The sequence below is a fragment of the Pteropus alecto genome, unplaced genomic scaffold, assembly GCF_000325575.1.
Source record: "Pteropus alecto unplaced genomic scaffold, ASM32557v1 scaffold138, whole genome shotgun sequence".
In the NCBI taxonomy this organism is placed as follows: Eukaryota; Metazoa; Chordata; class Mammalia; order Chiroptera; family Pteropodidae; genus Pteropus; species Pteropus alecto.
Window position 1 is genome coordinate 757,916 of NW_006441525.1, and position 23,429 is coordinate 781,344.

The window sequence follows — 23,429 nt, forward strand, 5'->3', positions numbered from 1 at the left end:
ACACCTTCCCTTTTTTTGGGTTATTTACCACAAAGACTTAAAAACCCATATCTGAAAAGATATTTGCACACCAGTGTTCACAGCAGCATTATTCACAGTGGCCAGGACATGGAAGCAACCGAAGTGTCCTATGATTGATTGGCTAAAGAAGCTGTAGTACATATATACAATGGAATATTACTCAGCCATAAGAAGAGATGAAATACTGCCATTTGCAACAACATGAATGGACCTTGAAATAATCATACTAAGCGAAATAAGCCAGACAGAAAAAGTTGAAAATTACATGATATCACATATGTGGGATATAAACCTAAAAGCAACAAACAAACAGGATAAACAGAGACTCATAGATGTGGACAATGGACTAGTGGTTACCAGAGGGAGATGGGGGGAGGGAGGAGTGAGAAAATGAAAAAATAAAATGTAAAAAAAACCCCAAAAGAATATACAGATGTCATTATAATGTACACCTGAAAACTATATAATTGTATTAACCAATGTTATCCCAATAAACTTAATTAAAAAAAGAAATCTAGCATAATAATATTACCAAAACCTGACATTCTATATCATAACATAAAATTATAGGAAAATAGCAATTATATCAATGGATAGCAAATCAATAAATATCAAATCATGCAATTAAACATTGAAAAGTAAATAAGATATAAAAATGGTAATGACTAGTAAAATTATAATTATTTACAGAAAACATAAATAAACTAAATGAACAATAAATGAACCATTGTAAATAGTAAAAAAATAAATAAGTATAGTTTTAATAAGCACAAAAATATAACTAGTTAGTAAACAAAATTTAAAAAATTCCATTTGTAACCAGAAAAATAGAAAACCTGGTTAATGTATAAGAAACAAAGACATATGAAGAAAACTAGAAACTCTGAGGGGCACGAAATAACTCTTGAATATGCAATAGCTATAGTGTAAAAATATTCATTCTCCCTATATAAACCTATAAATTTAATGTAATACCAACTAAAACATCAACAGAGTTTTAGCGACTAGTTGGAAAAATCTGAGGAGAAACTAGTCCTACAAAATGTTAAAATACATTTGAAAGCTAAAATAATTAAAACTGTTTAACATTGGAAGAGAAATGAAAAATAAATCAATAGGACAGAAAAATATATCTAGCAGTAGACCCAAATATATAAATGAATTTAATTTTTGCCCAAAAGTGACCCTTTAAATCATGGTGAAAAACAGCAATTATTCAATAAATGAAATTAAGATAAATAGCTAACAACCTGGGGAAAAAATAAACTGGATTATTAGATCAATCTTTATAGCAAAATTAATTCTAGCTGAAAAAAGGTATAAACATATAAATCATACACATTATAAAAGAATCGTGGGTGAACATTTTTACAATCTCAGAGTACAAAATACTTTTTTCTAGGCAGACATAAAACCCTGAAGCTAAGATAAATATATTTAACTACCTAAAAATTTTAAATATACAATAAACAAGTCAAAAGCTGACTCTGAAAAGTAGGGAAGAAATATTTGCAAAACATATTATAGTATTATAGGCTGACTCTGAAAAGTGGGGAAGAAATATTTGCAAAACATATTATAGATTTAAAAATTAGTATCTAGAATATATATATATATATATATATATATATGCCTAAGGACTGGTAATAGAGGAATATGATTCAAAACCAGAACTTGATTTAAAAATGGGCAAAGCCATTAAAAATGTCTTTTAAGTACCTGAAAGATATTCAGCCTTATTTATAATTAAAGAAATGCAAATCAAAGCAAGATACACTTTTTCTAAACTCTCGGACTGATATAAATCTGTGTGTTTATAACTAAAGTAGATGAAAATGTGAGAAACAGAAACTCTTATACAATACTAGTGGGAATATAAATCGGCGCAAGCTCTTGAAAGGGCAATTTTACTTCCAGCTATCAAAATGTAATATGTACCTATCAATAATTTCAATACCTCATACTGTATAATTCTAGTACCAAGAATTTATCCTACAGTTATAATGGCAAAAGTGTCAAAGATAAATGCATAAAGATGTTCACATTAGTATCATCTGCCAGATAATCCTCTCAGTACAAATCAGGAACTAAAGAAATAGTGTATAGTAAATAAAATAATAGAAAATATTTTGGTTCGATCATCATTGAAACTGCTTCTGATGCTGGTATTGCAATTGCTAAACCTCTGCATTAACACTAATTATGAATTTTACCTATAATCTCTAAAGTTTTATCACATAAGATAATGTTTTATTATGATTCATTTTCATGAAGACTGGATTCCAATCTTGGCCTAAATCTAAAGAATCATTCTAAAAATTAACATTGGAAATTCATAGCTTGTATCTTTTCCTCTAGGAATTTATTCTTGGCACAAAACACTCATTCTTAGATGATTTATTCACACATGAAAAGTTTAAAAATGTATATGAGATGTATCATATTATACACACACATACCTCAAACCTACTACTACTCCTTAATTTGTAACATTCAATTCATTAAAAGGATGTTTTCAAGGATTTCCAACATTAATTTTATAGAATTCCATTGTAATTATGGCATTAGCATAATAAACATAAAGGAATTTATTTCTTCTCTAGCTATTTCATAGATTGTTTTTTAAAAAGGCACAAAGTTTTAAATGGACCAATATAAATTTTCCTTTCAAGAATTTCACTACACAAAATTATAATTTTTGTTTTGATTTACTTCTGGGGTAGGATGTCAGTGGTAATCCCATTAAAAACTTTCTTTATGGAACAGTTCAAATTATTAACTAGTTTTTTTATTTGTCGATGCCAATGAAACAAAATAACAAAAATAAAAATAAATCAATGATAGTGGTAAAATGCCTGGAAGGGCGCTACCATAAGGTCAGAACAGTGTGTGAGAACAGATGAGAACTGACATACTTGAAGAAATGAGGATTCCATCCAAGACCTATGTAAGGGAACACTTTTTTTTTTTAATAAAAGAGTAAGTTTTCCTAGAGGGCACCTAAAAATGATAACAACAAACAAAATAAAACAATAACAACAAACCCAACAGAGCCGAGGCAGCTGAAAGGACTAGATCATAAAAAAGAATGTCACTGTAAGTATAAATGAATTAAATTCTCTAATCAAAAGACAGAGTGGCTGAATAGATTGAAAAAAAAAATCAAGACCCAACTACATGCTACCTACTTGAGACTCACTTCATGTTTAAGGACACATAGACTGAAAGTGAGAGGATGGAAAAGACAGTCCATGCAAATGGATATCAAAAGAAAGCAGGGCTAGCTATATTGATATCAGAAAAAAAAAAAAAAGATTTTAAACCAAACACTGTAACAAGAGACAAACTCATTAGTAAATTATATAATTGAGGATATAAAAATTATAAGTTTTTATGAAGTCAACATCAGAACACCTAAATATATAAACCAAATAACAGACTTGAAGAGAGAAAATGACAGCAACACAATAATAGTAGGAGACTTCAATATCCCACTTTCAACAATGGATAGATCACACAGACAGAAAATCAGTAAGGAAACATTGGACTTAAACTACACATTAGAATAGACCTAACACACATATACAGTATGTTCCATCCAATAGCATCAGAATACAAATTCTTTTCAAGTGCACAAGGAACATTCTCCAGGATAATATTTTAGGCCATAAAACAAGTCTTCATAAATTTAAGAAGATTGAAATCATATCAAACAGCTTTTCCGACCGCAATGATATTAAACTAGAAATCAATTACAAGAGAAACACTGAAAAATTCAAAACTACATGGAGGTTAAACAATTTGCTCCTCAATGACCAATGGGTCAAAAGAGAAATAAAAAAAAATATATCATGAGACCAATGAAAATGGAAACACAACATATTAAAACTTACGGAGTGCAGCAAAGCAGTTCTAAGACGGAAGTATAGAGATAAAGGCTCACATTAAAAAAAAAATGAAAGATCTCAAATAAACAACTTAACCTTAAAACTCAAGAAATTAGAAAAAGAAGGACAAATTTAACCCAAAGTTAGTAGAAGGAAGGAAATAACAAAAGTCAGAGTGGGAAAAAAGTGAAATAGAAACTAGAAAGAAAATAGCAAAGATCAATGAAACTAGAGCTAGTTTTTGAAAAAAAACAAAAAACAAAATTGACAAACCTGTAGCTAGACTAAAATAAAAGAAAGATGACTGAAATAAATAAAAGTAGAAATGAAAGAGAAGACATTATCACTGAGAACACAGAAATACAAAGGATCATAAGGCACTACTATGAACAATTGTAGGCTACCAAATAAGATAACCTAAAAGAAATAGTAAATACCTAGAAACATACAACCTACCCAGGCTGAATCATGAAGAAATAGAAAATCCAAACAGACTGATTACTAGAAAAAGAAACTGAATGAATCAGGAACCAAAAATCTCCTAACAAAGAAAAATCTAGGACCAGACAGCTTCACTAGTGAATTCTATCAAATATTTAGAGAAGTAACACCAATCCTTCTCAAACGCTTGTAAAAATAAAAGAGGAAGGAACACTTCCAAACTCATTTTATGAAGCCAGCATTACCCTGATACCAAAATCAGACAAGGACATTATAAGAGAAGAAACATACAAGCTAATAACTCTGATGACCATAGATGCAAAATTGCTCAACAAAATATTAACAAATGAAATTCCACAGTACATCAGAAGGTTCATACACCATGATCCAATGAAATTTATTCCTGCTTTGCAAGAACAGTTTAACTTATGCAAAACAATAAATGTGACACATCACATTAACAAAATGAAATATAAAAATTATATGATCATCTCAATAGATGTCAAATAAAACATATGATGCAAAAAAAAAGCATTTGACAAAATTTAACATCATTTAATGATAAAAGGCTCTCAACAAATAGGGTATAGAAGAAAATTACCTCAACATAAAAAAAGGCCATATATGACAAACCAAGCTACCCTTATACTTTTTTACCTTGTCCTTGACTAAACCTGCCTTGTTCTTCCCCCTCTCTTCCTTCCTCCTTTGCTCTCTCCCTCCTTCCCTTCTACCTGTCCCTCCTTCAACATTTATTATGCACATTCTATGGGAGCCACTGATTTATAGGTTTTATTGTAGTCATACATGACTTATGATTCATATCAAAATTCCTGAAGCACCTGGCCAAACTCGGGTCATGTGCTTGCCCCTTAGCTGGTGGGTTGAGGGGACATAGTTATTGTAAGGGGCACCTGTGAAGGGCCTTGTGAAAAAATAGACAAGTAACATATCCATCACATGTTTTTCAAATGCATGTAGATGCTGTTGTGATTAGTAAAACATTGTGAAGATACTATTGGGATTCATAAAATATATCTTAATTCATATCAAATTAACATTGCTTTTGTCATTACGTATTTTTAATCAATATATAAGTACTATTATTTTGTTAGTGTCTATGGATTTTCTTTTTGATGTTGAAAGGGGGTCCTTTATACCACCTAAACCTCAGGCTTTGGAGTAAGACAAATTTGGGTTCAAATCTCACTTCTGTCATGTATTAGTTGGGTGACTTTGGGCTAGTTGCTTTTTTTTTTTAACATGGATTTTGTTTTATTTATTTATTTTATTATTTTATATTAGTTTCAGGTATACAGTACAATGGTTAGACATTTATGCAATTTACAAAGTGATCCCCCCGATTACTCTAGCACCCATCTGGCACTATACACAGCCACTTCAATAATATTGATTATATTCCTTACGCTGTACTCTACATCCTTGTGGCTGCTTTCTAACTACTAATTTGTACTTTTTAATCCCTTCACCTTTTTCACCCAGTCCCCCAACTCTCCTCCTTTCTGGCAATCAGCAATTTGTTTTCTGTATCTGTGAGTCTGTTTTTGTTTAGTTTGTTAAATTTTTTTATTCCTTAATTTCCACATATAAGTTTATTCATAAGGTATTTATCTGACTTATTTCACTCAACATAATATCCTCTAGGTTTATCCATGTCGTTGCAAATAGTAAGATTTTATTTTTTTATGGCCGAGTAATATTCCATTGTATATATGTACCATATCTTCTTTAGCTAATCATCTATTGATGGCACTGAAGTTGCTATTGTGAATAGTGCTACCATGAACATAGGAGTACATAGATCTTTACGATCTAGTGTTTTGGGTTTTCTTTGGATAAATACCCAGAAAAGATTGAAAATACAGTAAATGAATTAAGAATTCAACTGAAGGAGGTAGAAAAATAGCAATACAATTTTCATGTAACCTGGGAGAGAAGTTTGAAAAAACTACAGCTAATGGCAGAAAAACTCATACAGTACATTGGTTCAACATCAGGAATGGGATGGGAAGGAAAGCAGAATAACAAAAAAAGTAGAAGATGGGAAACTACTAGTGGAATGCATCATGAACAATGTCACCTATACTTGGGTCTATGAAAAAGTAGAGTAAAAATTCTATCATCCTTCTGGACAGGAATTAGCTGTGAGGATGAACGGGCTCAGTTCAATGAGCAAATCTCTCTATGCTTTTTTTTTTTCATTATTGTGTTCAATTATCTTTATTACAAACATTTTACATGTAACTATTTCTGAGTGTTAGTTCAATTAGGATCATCCCTTTGGTTAGTAATTAAATGTGTTTATGTTATAATAATAATAAAAATGAAGAGAATTTAAAGTTATAATAATTATAAGACCATAAACTAATACTTCTCAAAATTTTGCACTGAAAAGCCCCTAATGATACACCAAAGTGAACCTGGACTTCTCAACAATCATATATGAGACTCTTTTAAAACTTTTGGAAAGTTGTTCATTACTCTTAATATAATAAAGATTTCATAAAATTATTTTCTTCATTTCTATACAGTTTCCTGGATACTGAGTCACATAAAAGTCAAACACATTAGTATACCTTTTTTGCATTTCATTATTTTGTTAGAAAACTCTTATTTTTTTATAAAATCATTATTGTGTTCAATTATCTTTATTACAAACATTTTACATGTAACTATTTCTGAGTGTTAGTTCAATTAGGATCATCCCTTTGGTTAGTAATTAAATGTGTTTATGTTATAATAATAATAAAAATGAAGAGAATTTAAAGTTATAATAATTATAAGACCATAAACTAATACTTCTCAAAATTTTGCACTGAAAAGCCCCTAATGATACACCAAAGTGAACCTGGACTTCTCAACAATCATATATGAGACTCTTTTAAAACTTTTGGAAAGTTGTTCATTACTCTTAATATAATAAAGATTTCATAAAATTATTTTCTTCATTTCTATACAGTTTCCTGGATACTGAGTCACATAAAAGTCAAACACATTAGTATACCTTTTTTGCATTTCATTATTTTGTTAGAAAACTCTTATTTTTTTATAAAAATCATGTGTAAGATATTTATAAATATATATTTAAAAAGGAGAAAGCTGACATATAGACATGAATAGCACTCATAGTCCCAGAGACAGACACAAGCCTAGACCTTAATCTTTCTGATGCCGACTTTGATATTCCTTGTATAAGAAGAATTTATTTTCTATTTTGGAGATGTAGTCTGCTAAGCAAATTAAATATCAATGATACACCTTTGCACCAATATCTACAATGGTCTCCTTTTCATTCCCACATAAATAAAAACAATATTATGAACTTTAACTAATTTTACATACACATTAATGAATATTTAACAAATTAACCAAAGTAAATCACATAAATCTAGCCAAACAAAAGATCGAAACCCCAAAACAAGTTCAAGCTGAAATTATATTTTGCCATTCTGACAGTTAATTATATTTAACTTAAGGGCAAAATAGGCAATCCTTCAAAAATTAGGTCTACGAAATAAATATTTTAATAATGTTTTTAAATTCTTAGGTTTTAAATTTATACTATAATACATGATGTTTAAAATTTTCTATGTTTTTGCAATACCAGCTTCATGAGTTGTATACTTCTAGATATCTTACCTTTTTTGATATAGAAAGAGGGGGCTCCTTTTTCAGACTTCTTAGTAAAAATTCTGGCATGTTATTTTCAATATCCTCACGAGTTCCCCTTTTATGCAAAACTGCAGCCAAAAATGAAATAACCTAGAAAAAAAAAACCTTTCAATCAATGTGTATAATGTATCATGATGGACAATTTTACTGCTTATATGACTACCAAACTCTAGTGATAAACACTATTGGTTTTATTTGTATTAACAAACAAATGTATAATATACATGTTATCCTTGAATACAGTAAAAAAAATTCTAACATTGCCATTTCTTCATGATAAGTTCTACCTACTCAATGAATTATTTCTTCATCTCATCAGCTGGGACATTATCTTCTTAATTGTTTAATCCATGGAGACTAATTCTTCATATTTTCTATTAGAATAAACTGTGTACATTTTTTTTCCTTATTAAAAATAAACTTCTTAAGGGTAATATTTGGCTCATAAATTTGTACACTTTTATCCAATAAGTAAAGGTGGAATAATAGAATGTTATTTTAAGATAGACTAAGATAATTCATCAACATACACATCATTCCAAAAATCAAGTGAGAAAGACAAACAGATATAGAAAAAAGGAAATATAACCTCATATAATGAAGAGCAAGAAATAGCTAATCAATTAGACATTGGTTCAAATTTCAGCCTTAGTTGCTTGGCAGTTATGTGGACTTGGGCCAGTTAGTTAACCTCTTTAAATAACTGTAAAAATACCTAAAAATAGCAAAAATAATATCGGCAGGGTTGCTTTAAAGATTAGAGGGGGGAAGTATGACATATCCATATGGGGGAAAAGTTGATCATTATTTTTGAAAAATAAATCATTAAATAAATATTAAAACCTAAGGAAAAAAATGAATTAGCCAAGCTCTAGAAAAAGAATATTTTAGCATAATATAGATACCTATAATCTGAATCCTACGTGACAGAAGAAAAAGAATGGTACAAGAGAAGTATTTGAAAAGATAAAGGCTGAAAATTTTTAAAAACTGAATTAAAAAAAAAAAATCAAACCATTTATTCCAAACGTGCTAAGATTAAGCCAAAAAAAAAATTTAAAAATCTACAAGTAAATGCTTCATTAAAAAATCTGCTCGAAAATTTAAAAAAAAAAAAAAAATTTAAGCAGCCAGAGGAAAAAAGAAATGACCTACAAAAAAGTAACAATTTGACAAATAACTGACTTTGCAGCCGAAACCATTAAAAAGCTATACAACTGAATGATACTTGCAAAGCATTGAAGAAAATAAAAGCAATCTTGTTTTATAACCAGTGAAAATATCATTCAAAAATGAATATAAAGATATTTTCAGACAAACAAGAACAGACCCAATTTATCCCCCAAAGAGCCACACATTAAAAAAAAAAAAAAAAAAGAAATTACTAAAGGATTTTTCAGGCATAAGGGAAATTATCCTATGTAAACAGTGATTCAGGGTAAAATTAAGATCAACAAAAATGATAAATATATAGAAAATGTAAATGTATATTGACATTATGAAACAATAATAATTATTTTGTTGTGATCGAATTAAAGAATTAAAAGATATTAAAAGAATCAAATAACAAATGTGAATCAGAAAGTGCACAGTGTAGTTATACTATTCTGAGGTCCTTTTGCTGTGCAGGAGGAAATAAAAATACTAATTAACATTAGATTTTGACAAATCAAGGGTATCTGTTGTAATCTCTGGAGTAATCAATAGAAGAATGCAAGAAATAAAAGTAGAAAAATCCACAAGCACTATGGTACATTTTGAAATAACTCGGTAAGAACAAACAAAATAATATGTAACATGGTTAGCAAACCTGACCTAAAGAACATTTGATAGAACACTGCATACTGCTGCAAGAAAAAAGTTCCAATGAAAGTTTGTGTATTATGTGCCACTGAATCAGCTCTCTGACTCTTGGTGACCCTATGAATGAGTGATGTTTACAACATCGTTTTGTCAACAGCCCTGATCAGCTGCTGTAGACTCATGTCTATGGATTCTTTCACGGAGTCAATCTATCTCACATTTGGTCTTTCTCTCCTCCTGCTGCTTTCTATTTTTCCCAGCATTACCATCTTTTTCAAAGTAACTGCCTTCTCATGATGTGCTTGAAGTAGGATAAGTTCAGTTTTGTCATTTTTGCCTCCAGCAATGTTTTGGGCTTTATTTGCTCTAGGACTCACTTGTTCATCTTTCTGGCAGTCCAAGGTACCTGCTGAGCGATCCTCCAGCACCATATTTCAAATGAATCTTTTTTTTTTTTTTCCTTACGGTCTTCTTCACTGTCCAACTTTCACATCTGTACATAGTATGAGGGTGTGGATGATCTTAGCCTTGGTCTCTAATGACACATCTTTGCTCTTGGTGATCTTTCCTAATTCACTGCTGCCCTTCTGAGTCTCAGCATTCCCTTGATTTCTTGGCTGCAGTCTCCACTGGAATTGATGACTGAACCATGGTAAGCAAAATTTTTAACAATTTCATGTCTTCACTGTCTATGTTAAAGTTGTGTATTTATTCTATAGCCACAATTTTTGTCTTCTTGATGTTCAAATGCAGTCCTGCTTTAGCACTTTCTTCTTTCACTTTTATCAGAAGTCATTTCAAATCATTGCTACTTTCTGCCAGTAAGATGGTGTTATCTGCATACCTCGAGTCATTGATATTTCTTCCATTAATTTTCATTCCTTCTTCTCTGGGCATAGACCACTTTTTTTGTATATGTTCTCAAGTACAGATTATACAGTGAATTAAAATGCACCCTTTCTGACACCTTTGCCTATAGGGACCATTTTATCTCTCCATAGTCTGTCCTGACTGACGGTGGCTTCCTATCTACAATACAGGTTACACATCAGGACAATCAACTGCTGAGGCATGCGCATTTCTTTCAGAGCAGTTCATAGCTTTTCATAATTGATGCAAACTAACCTTCTGAAATTCTTTGGAGCACTCCAGTATCACATGAAGTTGACAATGCCAAGTCATAAAGCAAATTTCAATAGAGCTCAACAGAAATCATACAGAATATGTTCTTTGATCACAATGCAAGAAACTATAAATAACAAAAATATAAGCAGAAAAACCCCCAAATGTTTAGAAAGTAAGGAATATGCTTTAGAAAGTAAGAAACACTCACAATGAATACTAAAAAATAATTTGAGTTGAATAATTATTTCATATCAAACTTGTGGAATACGCCAAACGCCATGCCTTAAGGACTTAAATGCATGTATTAGGAAGGAAGAGAGGCTGCTAATCAAATGTCTGAGAATCTATTGTAAAAATTTATTAAAAAAAAAAACCAGAAAACTTAAATAAAAAATTAACAGAACATGAAAATGAATACAATAAAAAGGATCAACAAAACCAAACGATCATTTTGTGAAAAAATTTTAAAAGTGATAAACTCCTGGCAAAATTGATAAAGAAAAAAGAGAAATTAAGAGGCAAATACACAAAAAAATATGTATCGGACATAATAAATGCAAAAAACTGAAAATTTAGATGAAATTGAGAAACAGAACTTATTGAACTCATCAAAACTAACACAAAAGGAAACAGAAAATTTACATATTTATATAACTATTAAAGAAATTGAAATACAAAATTATAATCCTGCCACAAAGAAAAATAAGGGCCAAATGGCTTCACCAACAAAGTCAACCTATAATGCTTAAGAAAGCTATAATGCCAATCTTAAACAAACTCTTCCAAAGTTTAGAGAGATGAAATGTTCTCAACTCATTTTATGAGTTCAGCATAATTTTAATAAGAAAATTGGACAAGATTATAATAATACCAGAAATTTACAGGCCAATTTCTTTTATACAGAAGCAAAACCCTTAAAACATTAGCAAATGGAACATAGAAATATAAAAAAGGAATATACACCAAAACCAAGTTAAATTGATTCTGGGAATGAAGTTTGGTTTCACCTTCAATATTTAGATATTAGGTGTTAGGTAGGTATCATAGGTATGATACTTAGCTTTCCTAACTCTTACTTTCCTTAAAATAAGAATAGGATGACCTATTTTATTACGAGATAACTACATTTTATATAAAGTGGTACATTCACTTTTAGCACACTGTGAAAAGTTGAGAATGTATATTTTCATCACTTGAGCAATCACCAAAAAAATAATGCAAAGAATATTTTAAAAATCAACAGACAAATTAAAATGGGATTCTAAAAAACATCCTATCAACACAAAAGAAGGCAGGAAAGGAGGAATAGCAAAACAGAAAACAGTGTGTTCAAACAGAAAACAAATAAAATGGTATATCCAAATCCACACAAAAGAGGAATTACATCAAATATAAATTAACTACTTGAATGAAATATCAGAGATTGTCAGACTGGATAAAAGAGTTGTCTACAAGAGACATACTGTAAATATAAAGACAGATTGCTTGAAATAAAGGGTTGGAAAAAGACATACTATGCAACCAATAAGCATAAGAATATTGGAGTATTAAATCAGATAAAATAGATTTCAAACAGTATTACCAGAAATAGACATTTCATAATTATGAAGGGGTCAATTCATTAGAAAGACATAACAATCAGAAAGGTTTATGATCCTAATAACAGAGCTTCGAAATACATGAAGGCAAATTTGTTAGAATTAAAGGGAGAAATAAATAAAACCACAGTCATAGTAAGGAATTTTAACTTTCCTCCCAGCAATTAACAGTAAAAGAAATAGAAAATCTGAACACTATCAATCACTTTGACTTGCTAATTGGTATTTATAGACTATATCCAACTGCAGACTACATATTCTTTTGAAATACACATAGTATATTCAATAAAATGGGACATTAAAAAACTCTCGGTAAATTTTCAAACTACTAAAATCTTATAGACTAACTACTATAGAATCAGAAAACATTAACGATGAGATATTTAGGAAAAAATACGTAAATACCGGCAAATCAAATATACACATAAATAACCCAAGGTTCAAAGAAAAAAATCACAAGGAAAATGAGAAAATATTTTGAATTACATGAAAATGAAATATAACAAAAATTTGTGGGATACAATAAAGCAATGCTTGAACATAAATTCAGAGCATAAGAAGGTAGGTATGAAATTAATGACCCAAGGTTCTATCTAACAAGCTAGAAAATGAAGAGTGAAATACATCCAAAGTAGGCAGAAGGAAAATAATGGAGATGATTGCAGAAATCAATGAAATACCAGACAACAATAGAGAAAATTAACAAAGCTAAAAGCTGGTTCCTTGAAAGGATAAATAAAAATCAATAAACCTCAAGTTAGGCTAATCAAGAATAAAATAGGGTGTATACAAAATATCTATTAAGAATGCAGAGGTATCACTCAAATCCTACAAACATTAAAATAATAATAAAGGAATATCATGAATAACTTTATGCTAATCAATATGACAACTTATATGAAATAAATTCTTTGAAAAATACAATTTGCCAAAACTGACATAGCAAGAAGTAGAAAATTTGAATAACCTCATATCTACTAAAGTATCTATTAAATTCATTATCAATTACTTTCTTTTTCCTTTAAAGAAAACTCCAGGTCCAAAAGATTTCACTAGTAAATTCCAACAACTATTTAGGGATAATATAACACAAACTTTATACCAACTCTTCAGAAGAGAGGAGGAAAAAAACACTTCCCAATCTATTTTATGAGGACTGCATAACCCTGCTACCAAAACCACACAAACATACTACAAGAAAACTTACAGACCATTATCTGTAATAAATATAAATGCAAAAATTCTTAAAATATTAGCCAATTGAAACCAGCAATATATAAAAATAGGACCTCATTACTAAATTGGGCTTATTCCAGGAATATATTGGTTAAACATTAAAAAACCAATCAATATAAATCATATTGATTCATATACTAATATATTCACAGAATAAAGAAAAAACATGATTATCTAAATAGAAGCAGAAAAAGTATTTGATAAAATTTAATACACATTAACTATAAAAAAATCTCAGAAAGTAGGACTAGAAGGGAATATCCTGTATCTGATAAAAGAAACCATGAAAATTCTACAGCTAACATACTTAATACTAAAATATTGAATGCTTTCTCCCAAAGATTAGGAATGAGATAAGGATGTTACTCTCACTACTTCTATTTGAATTGTACTAGGGTCCTACCCAGCCAGTGATGAGGCCAAAAAAAGAAACCAAAGACATAAAAATTGAAAAAGTAAAACTGCCTCTTTATGGATGAATTGATTGTTTTTATAGAAAAATCACAAGGCATCTACAAAACAACTACTTAAACTAATAAGTGAAGAATTGAGCAAGGTCAATACACGAAAACAAATTTGATTTTTATATACAGTCCCCCCTTAACCATAGGGGATATTTTTCAAGACCCCCAGTGGATGTCTGAAACCATAGATAGTACAGAGCCTTATATATACTATGTTTTTTCTGTAGATATATAACTTTTCTCTTAAAGGAATCACTTTACGACTTCTCTTTGGAATATCTGAATTGTCAGAATCACTACTCTTGTGTTTTGGGGCCACTGTTAAATAAAATAAGGGTAACTTAACACAAGCACTGTGATACTGAAACAGTCAATCTGATAACCAAGCCAGCTACTAAGTGACTAACAGTCAGGTGGCGTATAGAGCATATATACTATCATGGACAAAGGGATGATTCATGTCCTGGGCAGGACAAAGCAGGATGACTCAAGATTTTTCACCATACTACTCAGAATGATGCACAATTTAAAACTTATGAATTGTTTATTTCTGGAATTTTCCATTTCATATTTTAGACCACAGTTGACCACGGGAAACTAAAACTGCAGAAATTGAAACCAAGAATAAGGAGAAACTAATATACTACCAGCAAAAAATTGGAAAATTAAATAAAAAATACTCTACTGATAATACCATCAAAAATATATTAAGAATGATTATTTTCTATTTCTTGCTGTGTCAGTTTTGGTGAATGAATTTTTAAAAAATATGTGTAAGGCCCATAATAAAACGATAAAACTGCTGAGAGAAATTAAAGACCTAAATAAATGGAGCTATTGCTCCATGTTAATTCTCTCCAAATGTTCTATAAATTCAATTTAATTCAATACCATTAAACTCCACAATCCTAACAAAAATCACAACTGATTTGTTCATGGAACTTGACAAACTGATTAAAACTTTACACGGAAATACAAAAGTATAAAAATAAACAAGGAATAACAAGAAAGTAATTAACACAAATTTGAGAATAAGGATAGTCAAATTGAACAAGGGTACAGAATAGAAATACCAGAAACAAACCCATACATATATGGACAATTCAGTTAAAAAATGGGCCAAGGACTTTCTTAGTCACTTAAGGCTGCTATAACAAATTACCATAGACCGGGTGGCTTGAACAACAAACTTTTATTTCTCACTTTTGGAGGCTAGGTAGTTCAAGGTCAAGGTGCTGGGCAATCTGGTGTCTGGTGAGGGATCACTTCCTGCAAATGGCAGTCTTCTCATTGTATCCTCAGATGATGGAGAGCAGAGAGGAGGCAAATTCTTTGGAGTCTCTACTTACAAAGGCCATGAGGACTCAACCCTCAAGACCTAATACCTCGCAAAAGACCCATCTCCAAATACATTGAGAATTAGAATTTCAACACATGAATTTGGGAGTGACACAAACATTCAGTCTATTGCAACTTGAATACACATTTCTCCAAAGATATACAAATAGCCAAAGAGCACATGAAAAGTTGTTCAATATCATTGGTCATTACGAAAATACAAATCAAAACTATAATGAGACACCACTTCACATGTACTAGGATGGCTACAATGAAAAAATAAAACAGAAAATAACAAGTGATGTAAAGAAATAGAAAACCTCAAGGATGTAAAGAAATAGAAAACCTCATATACTGCTGGTGGGAATGGAAATAGGATAGCCACTGTGGAAAATGGAACAGTAGCCACCCCCAAAATTAAACACAAAATTACCACATTTCCCAGTAATTCTACTCCTAGGTATGCATACATGAGAAATGAAAGTATATGTTCACACAGAAACTTGTACACAAACGCTTATAGCAGCATTATTCATGATAGCCAAAAGGTAGAAATAACCCAAATGTCCACCAAAGGATGAATGGATAAACAAATTGTGATATTTATACAATGGAATATTATTCAGCTAGAAAAGGAATGAAGTACTGATACAAGCTACAACTTGGATGAGCCTTGAAAACATTACACTAAGTGAAAGAAGCCAGACACACAAGGCCAAAATTGTGTGATTCCTTTTATATGATATATTCAGAAAAGGCAAATTTACAGAGACAGAAGGCCAATTAGTGGTTGCTGGGGATGGCGGGAAGGGAAAATGAAGAGTGATTACTTAATGCGCACGAGGTGTTTTCTGTGGTGATAAAAATGTTTTGAAACCAGAGAGAGATGAGAGTTGAACAACATTGTGAATGCATTAAATGCCAAGACTCATATACTTTAAAATGGTTAATTTGTTATGTGAATTTCAGCTCAATAAAAAATTATAGCTTGCATTTTTATGAGAATGCATTTGTATATTTTTGGAATTATCAATATTATTTTAGTTCTTAAAAAAGGTAAAAAATATATGTAAAATGTCAAGCTGGTACATATTAATGATTCAATACAGGAGCTATTTTTGTTAGCATCATTCTACTTAAGAAAGAAGCCTTTATTCCCTTAAATAATTTTGTATATCACAATAAATAAAGTATATTTTCAGTAAATTGTTACTAAAAGATTAAAAATGATGATATACAAGAATGGTCAAACTTGTGCTGAGTTTTAAAATTTTCTAGCAAAATTTGCATTCCTAACTCACATTATATAAGGCAGTATAATGCAGGAGTTATGGCAAAAACTTTGGAGTTTGACCAACCAGCTTTATATGTGACCTTGGGTAATTTACATTAACTCTATAAATTTCAATTTTTTCATCAATAAAATGGGAACAATATGCCTAATTAACATGTATGTTTAATGGAAAATGTCTATCATAAGCCTGGCATACAGGGATCATTAAATATAAGCTATAACCACAGAAACATACGATACCCAATTCAACTTAAAATTCATGAGTACATTTAATAAAAATATATTTATTGCCTACTACATGCCACGTTCTGTGCTGGATGTTGGAAAAAGTTAGATGAAAAGCTTATTTCTATTCTCCAGCAGTTTGAAATCCAGCTGATTCAGAGGGAGATCTGGGGTATGGGTGGAGGGGTGGAAAGAAGATGAGTTGAGAAAGCATGGTTGAGAAAAAAATAAACCAATGAACAAAAACTAAAGTTATTGAAGAATTCACCAAACAATTGATGTGAGCAAAATTCCTGATGCACTATGTAGAACCCAGATTAAAGGAGGCAGGAAGAATATTCCACAAATAACTGAGTTTAAGCATTGGACAAATTTAAATATTTTTAATATAATCTCAGTAAAAGAGCTTTGATGCATGCTCCACTTTATAATTATTTTAGTATGTTAAGTTAATGTTATTTATTCTTTGAATTAAAAGTATGTAATCTAATTTTGGAATTTACTGAATTCCCAGATGATATAAATATTCATAATATTTTAGGTTCTGACCACTTCTTGGAATATAATTTAATACTGAAAGAATCACAGAAAATTTATAATTAAAAATTTAAGCAACTAATGAGAAAGAAACACGTGGAAAACTTCTACAGTTAAGGGAAGTGTCCTATATCTTGATTTGAGTATCGGTACTTCCTCAATCACTCGCTCACTTGCGCCCTCTCTCTCTCTATATATATATATATGTATATGGGTATTTGTCAAAACTCATTGAACTGTATAATTAAGATCTGTGCATTTTACTATTTGTAATCACACTGATACATATATTCTTCTGCATAATAGGCAATTGGCCCTCGAAGGCTACTGAAAAGGCAAAAAAGATACCTATTACATACTATATGGCAATTTAAATGAGGCAATATAAAACCTAATCTGTTGCTTTGCTCTTAACTCATCTATGGATTGTTTCATTATAGGAAAACTATATTCCTAATTATGATAACTCATAATTCTACCTGTTCATCTATGCACGATGATATATGCAATCTTAATCTAACTTAATTTGTGAAATTCCATAAAACAAAGATATGTGAAATGTCTATTTTGTTTAAGAATCTCACTTTTGTAAGAAGTTCTGTAGAAGGAAACCAAATTAATAAACTCTAATTATGGATTAGCTTTACTTAATAAAACCATTAATGATTTTAAAAAAAAAATCTTTGCATCTCATTTAAATCATCTATACTACCTCCGAAGATTACTCACCTATCTACCCTCCAAAAAAGTAAGTTGAAATAAAAATAAACTTGACCTTAGTTGAGAATACACACTAACTGGAGAGGCTAACTAAAACCACTGACAAACTTTTAGCTCAATATATTAAGGTAATGCTGTCAGGTATAGCAGTAATGTGTCAACATCTAAAAGGCACAAACAAGGAGAACAGGAAGAATAGCACAAGTGAGTTTTACAGACTGGGATTGTAACGGACACTCAGCACTTCTGCCCTCATTTCTGTTGACCAGACCTTTCACAAGTCCAAAACATGCAAAGGAAACTGAAAAATGTTCTGGCCCCAAATCTGAGAAGGCGAAGTGGAGATCTAGCCATCTCTGTTATGCTATACTAGTACAGTAGAGGTCAATCTGAAGTCACAGAAGGTGAATGGCATATTTACAATGGTTTGAAAAACTAATCTTTAAAAAAAGAACATTTTTAAATGTGGAATAGTTATGAAATTGTTCAGAGATGAAAAGAACAAAAATGAACATTTAAATCAGACACATATAGAATAGTAAAAGTCCAAAAACTGCATTTCAGAAATAAAATATCAGTCTGGGAAGATTTCTGTTTTTACAGGCATTCCTTTCTAAATGTCAGGCAAACATTTTTATTGGCCATTTTCCTTACAGTAAGCTCATGATATACAGAGTAAATCAGAGGCAGGGAAATAATGCAACAAACCTTAGATCAACAGAAGGCATAGCAAAAATTGTCTATTTCTTAGAGGATCAAAAAAAAAAAAATCCTACATTCCTTATTTTTCATCTCCCTAGGAGACAGAAAGGTGAAAGAGTACTATGAATCATACTTCGAAAAGTATGATAATTTTTTCTTGCTTAAAAACATTAACAAAGCACTGTTTTAAAATGGGGACTAGTCCATTTGTCTTCAAAAACTTCTGTCCCTGAAATCTGAACTACATGCCAGAAAAGAAAAGCAATTTATCTTTAAAGCAAGAGGACATTTTTGTTTCCTCTTTAAAGGGTCGGTGGCTCTAGAGATTAATTAGTCTCTCTCACATTGAATATTATGACATTTTCTCCATGAATGAAAATACAATCAACATTATTTTTTCTTTACTACTATATTCCTGAGTGAAGAACATGACTCATGATCAAAAAAACTTTTAAGTTTAGTATAAGTTTTGAATCTAAGACCACATTATCAAAAAAATGTTATTGACAATAACCTAAAAAACTATAATTACCAGCAGTCTCGCCATTTCCCTTAGGAATGAGGTTTACTATATATAGCTTTTTAAAATGATAGCCTTCAGTGATGATGTCTTTGATTATATAATATTTAATAATATAGAGACAAAGATTCAAAGAAAATCTTTATAGTTTACAAATTTCTATCTCTCCTCTGTTGCTCAAAAAAGTACTAATATCTTCAAATAGTAGATGGGGAAATAAAAATGTAAAATACATGTTGTACTTATTTAATAGTTTTTAAGACTTTGTGCCTATGAAAACTAATTACCAAATTAAGACAAAAAAATAATTTTGATTCAATGAGTGAGATCTTCTTTTATGATAAACCTTTCAAACACTGTACTAGAGCTATGCCTTCAATGAAAAAGAGAAGAAAGAAACTCTTAATGTCTGAATTGATATCTCTCAAATTAATTCTAAATTTTGGTAGATTTCAAAAGCAAACCCAATAAAAAGCAAAGGACCAGACTAGATAATGACCCTTTGGCTTCGTTTCTTTTTATCACCATTTGTGAACTGTGTAAGTATAGTGATCATGTGCATTTATATTAGGTTCTTTAGTGTCTAAAACAGGGGCTGACCCACATTAGGTGCTTAATAAACGTCAACTCTTTGAATAAATGAATACAGTTAATTAAAAGCTGAGTTAAAGACTGCCAGATAGAGGCAGCAAAGGGGAGAAAAAAAAAGTACTGAATGGAATGAAAATAGTGACTACCTATATATGACCTTAGATAAGGAAGTCATTTAGTACTCCTGTGTCTCAGTTTCTTTGTTTATTAAATAAAGAAGCTGAATAGGATTATCTCTAATATCATTTCCATTTCCAAAATTTTATTTTTAAAAAAGTAATCATCCTATGTATATTCACATAAACTAAACACTCTCTTAGCCAACCTTCACTGAAATAATTCACCAAATTAACCAAGGTTTTTCATCCTCTCTGAAAAACAACAGTCTAAGCAGATGTTCTCAAACTTTAGTGGGCGTCAAATTAACTGGAGGGTTTGTTAACATACAGATTGCTAAGTCTCACTCCCAGAATTTCTGATTCAGTATGTCTGGGGTAAGATCCAAAAATTCACAATGCTAACAAATTCCCAGGTGATACTGATGCTATTGGTCCAGGGATCACACTTTTGAGAACCACTGCTCTGTAGTAATTGCCCATTCACCTCGCTTCCTATCAGGTGAGCTGTTTGATTATCAGAAGTCAGTTCCCCACACCTGTATAGTCCAGTTGAAATTATTATAGTTGCATTAGCTAATTAAATGTTATGTCAATGTATAAGAGGGGAGTCATTTTCAAATTACCTATTGAGTTAGGTGTGAGAGTTCTAGAAAATATTGGGAAATTTTCATATAAATCTAGGATTTTGCATTCCTTCGCAATTTAATTTCTTAGTCCGATTAAACACTGAAAGTGAAAACAGTACATGATGAATCACTGGTGTTGAACATATCATTGGCACAAGTGGATATGAGGAAACTTTTGGGGTGATACGTTCATTATCTTGACTGTGGTACTGTAGTGATCATTTCTTAGATGTATATATATGCAAAACTTATCAAATTGTATACTGTAAATTTATGCAGTTTATTGTATGTCATTTATACCTTAAGAAAGCAAACAAATACCATGTACGCACAAACACACATGCACATAGCAAACACATACACAACCAAACATATACACACATACCTAACAAAACTGCTAAAATTAATACTCACAAAACCAAATTTTATAAGGATATGGAACAACCATAATTCTCATACATTGTTGGTAAGAATGCAAAATGGCACAAACACACTGGAAAAAGTTTGTCAATTTCTTATAAGACTAAACATATATCAGCTCTATGACCAAGAAATTCTATTCTTTATTATTTACCCAAGATATGAAAACACAAGAGATCGTTCAAGAAAGTTCTTAACGGTTGTATTCATAATGGCTAAAAACTGGAAACAGCCCAGGTGTCCATCTGCAGGAGGATGCTAACAAAATGCAGCATCTATACAATGGAATACTACTCAGCAATATAAAGGAATTTGTACACTCAATAACATGGATGAATTTCACAATATTACAGTAAGTGAAAGAAGCCTTACACAAGAGTGTCCTATATGATCCCATTTATATGAAAAAGGAAAATTAATCCATTGCACAAAAAAGCAGAACATTGGTTGCCTCCTAGGGGTAGTGGCAGGACTAGGAAGGAAAATGAAGACATTTTCTGGAGTGATGATAATGTTCTGTATCTTCAGAGGGCTTATTTGGCTTATACAGAGGTGTATACTTGTTGAAACTCATGGAATGGTGAGTATATTTAAGATGTGTGCATTTTGTTGTAAATTTTACTTTAAAATGAAAAAAAATTGTAAATAAATATTGAACTCTAGCTAATGACATGTATGCTCCAGTGTTTGCAGATAGAATATACTAATGTCTGCTCCTTTAAAATGCTACATAAGATGGCTTGATGGATGGACAGATATGTGATAAAGCCATGTATAATGAAATAGAAAATTAACAAAATCTAAATGATGGATATTCATTGTAAAATTCTTCCCACACTTGTATATGTTTGAAAAGTTTCATAATAAGATGTTAGGGAAAAATCAGTTTGTAAGATAGTAGTGATTCCACGTTTTGCATATTTATGTATGTCTATGTGTCCTTGGACAAGCATATATGAAGTATATGTTATGCATATATTTATGTATGTTGTACCAAATATTCTACTGGCCCCTCTCAATCATATCCTTCCAATTCACTTAAAAATTACATAAGTTCCTCCTATCATTAAATGATACAAAAGAAACAAAAAAGAAACTCCCTCAAAATCCCATCTTCCTTCAGCTATTACTAGGTCACTTTTATTCCTTTTCAAAGCCACATTTTTTAAAGAGGTGTGGCTATTTCCTGTGTCCATGTCTTCACCTACTTCATCAGGCTTGTGCTCCAAATTCCAGTAAAATGGTTCTTGCTAAAGATACCAGTGATTTCCATGTCACTAGCTCAAATACACATTTTTTCAATCCTCAGTCCTTGAAAAATGTAAAATATTAAATTTGCCAACTTTTAAATTGGAAATGAGAGAGGCAAACTTTATTTGGTATGTATAATAAACTGTTTTCAAAAAGAAGAGTTCGATTTCATATTAAGGCCAAGTTAGAAGGTAAGAAGAGGGAAATTTAAAGGACTGATAACAGGAAAAAGGTAAAAAATGAAAAAGAAAAGAAGATAATGCTATAATTTAAACAGTAAATGCCAATAGTCTATTTTCATAGACCATTTTTATCTAATTCTACTGCATTTTGAAATTCTAGTGAACTTATTAACTATTGTTCACACTTCTTCAACTGGCTTAGTCATTATATCTATAGATGCTCTATCTTATATGAGTCTCCCAAACCTCCTAATTATCTGGAAATTATTCTGAGTTTCAAGAACCAAAGAACTAGGTCCCCAAGGACCAGACAAATCCAGCTAAGTATCAAAATTAGAACAGAAACTATATTTTCTAATCTTCAGGAGATGAGCCCTCAAAGACTTTCATAGCACATAACATAGTTCGAAGCCTTCCAAAGATTTCAGTGTGTCGGGTAATACAAAATTATGCAGTAAAATCACTTTTAAAGTAATCCTATAAAATGTAAAATAAGGGGAACTTCTTTGTAACATGTTCTTTAGAGATGAAATTTGAGCTTAAAACATGCAGAAGAATTTGAACGGTATTTCATAGTTTTAAGGTGGGGGTTCCTAAATTGTAGGTCACATTTTATAGCACCCTCATGTTTCTGAC

General features: G+C 30.8%; 1 protein-coding gene across 4 annotated transcripts in view; it reads right to left on the bottom strand.

Annotated features, from left to right (window-relative positions):
• Positions 1-23,429, bottom strand: part of ERCC6L2 (ERCC excision repair 6 like 2) — a 118,157-nt gene that overhangs the window by 88,318 nt on the left and 6,410 nt on the right. For all 4 annotated transcript variants that reach the window (XM_025051663.1, XM_025051664.1, XM_006918812.3 and 1 more), the window contains exon 3: positions 8,010-8,132. In XM_025051663.1, the coding sequence (XP_024907431.1) occupies positions 8,010-8,132 (123 nt within the window). The remainder of the gene's footprint in view (positions 1-8,009; positions 8,133-23,429) is intronic.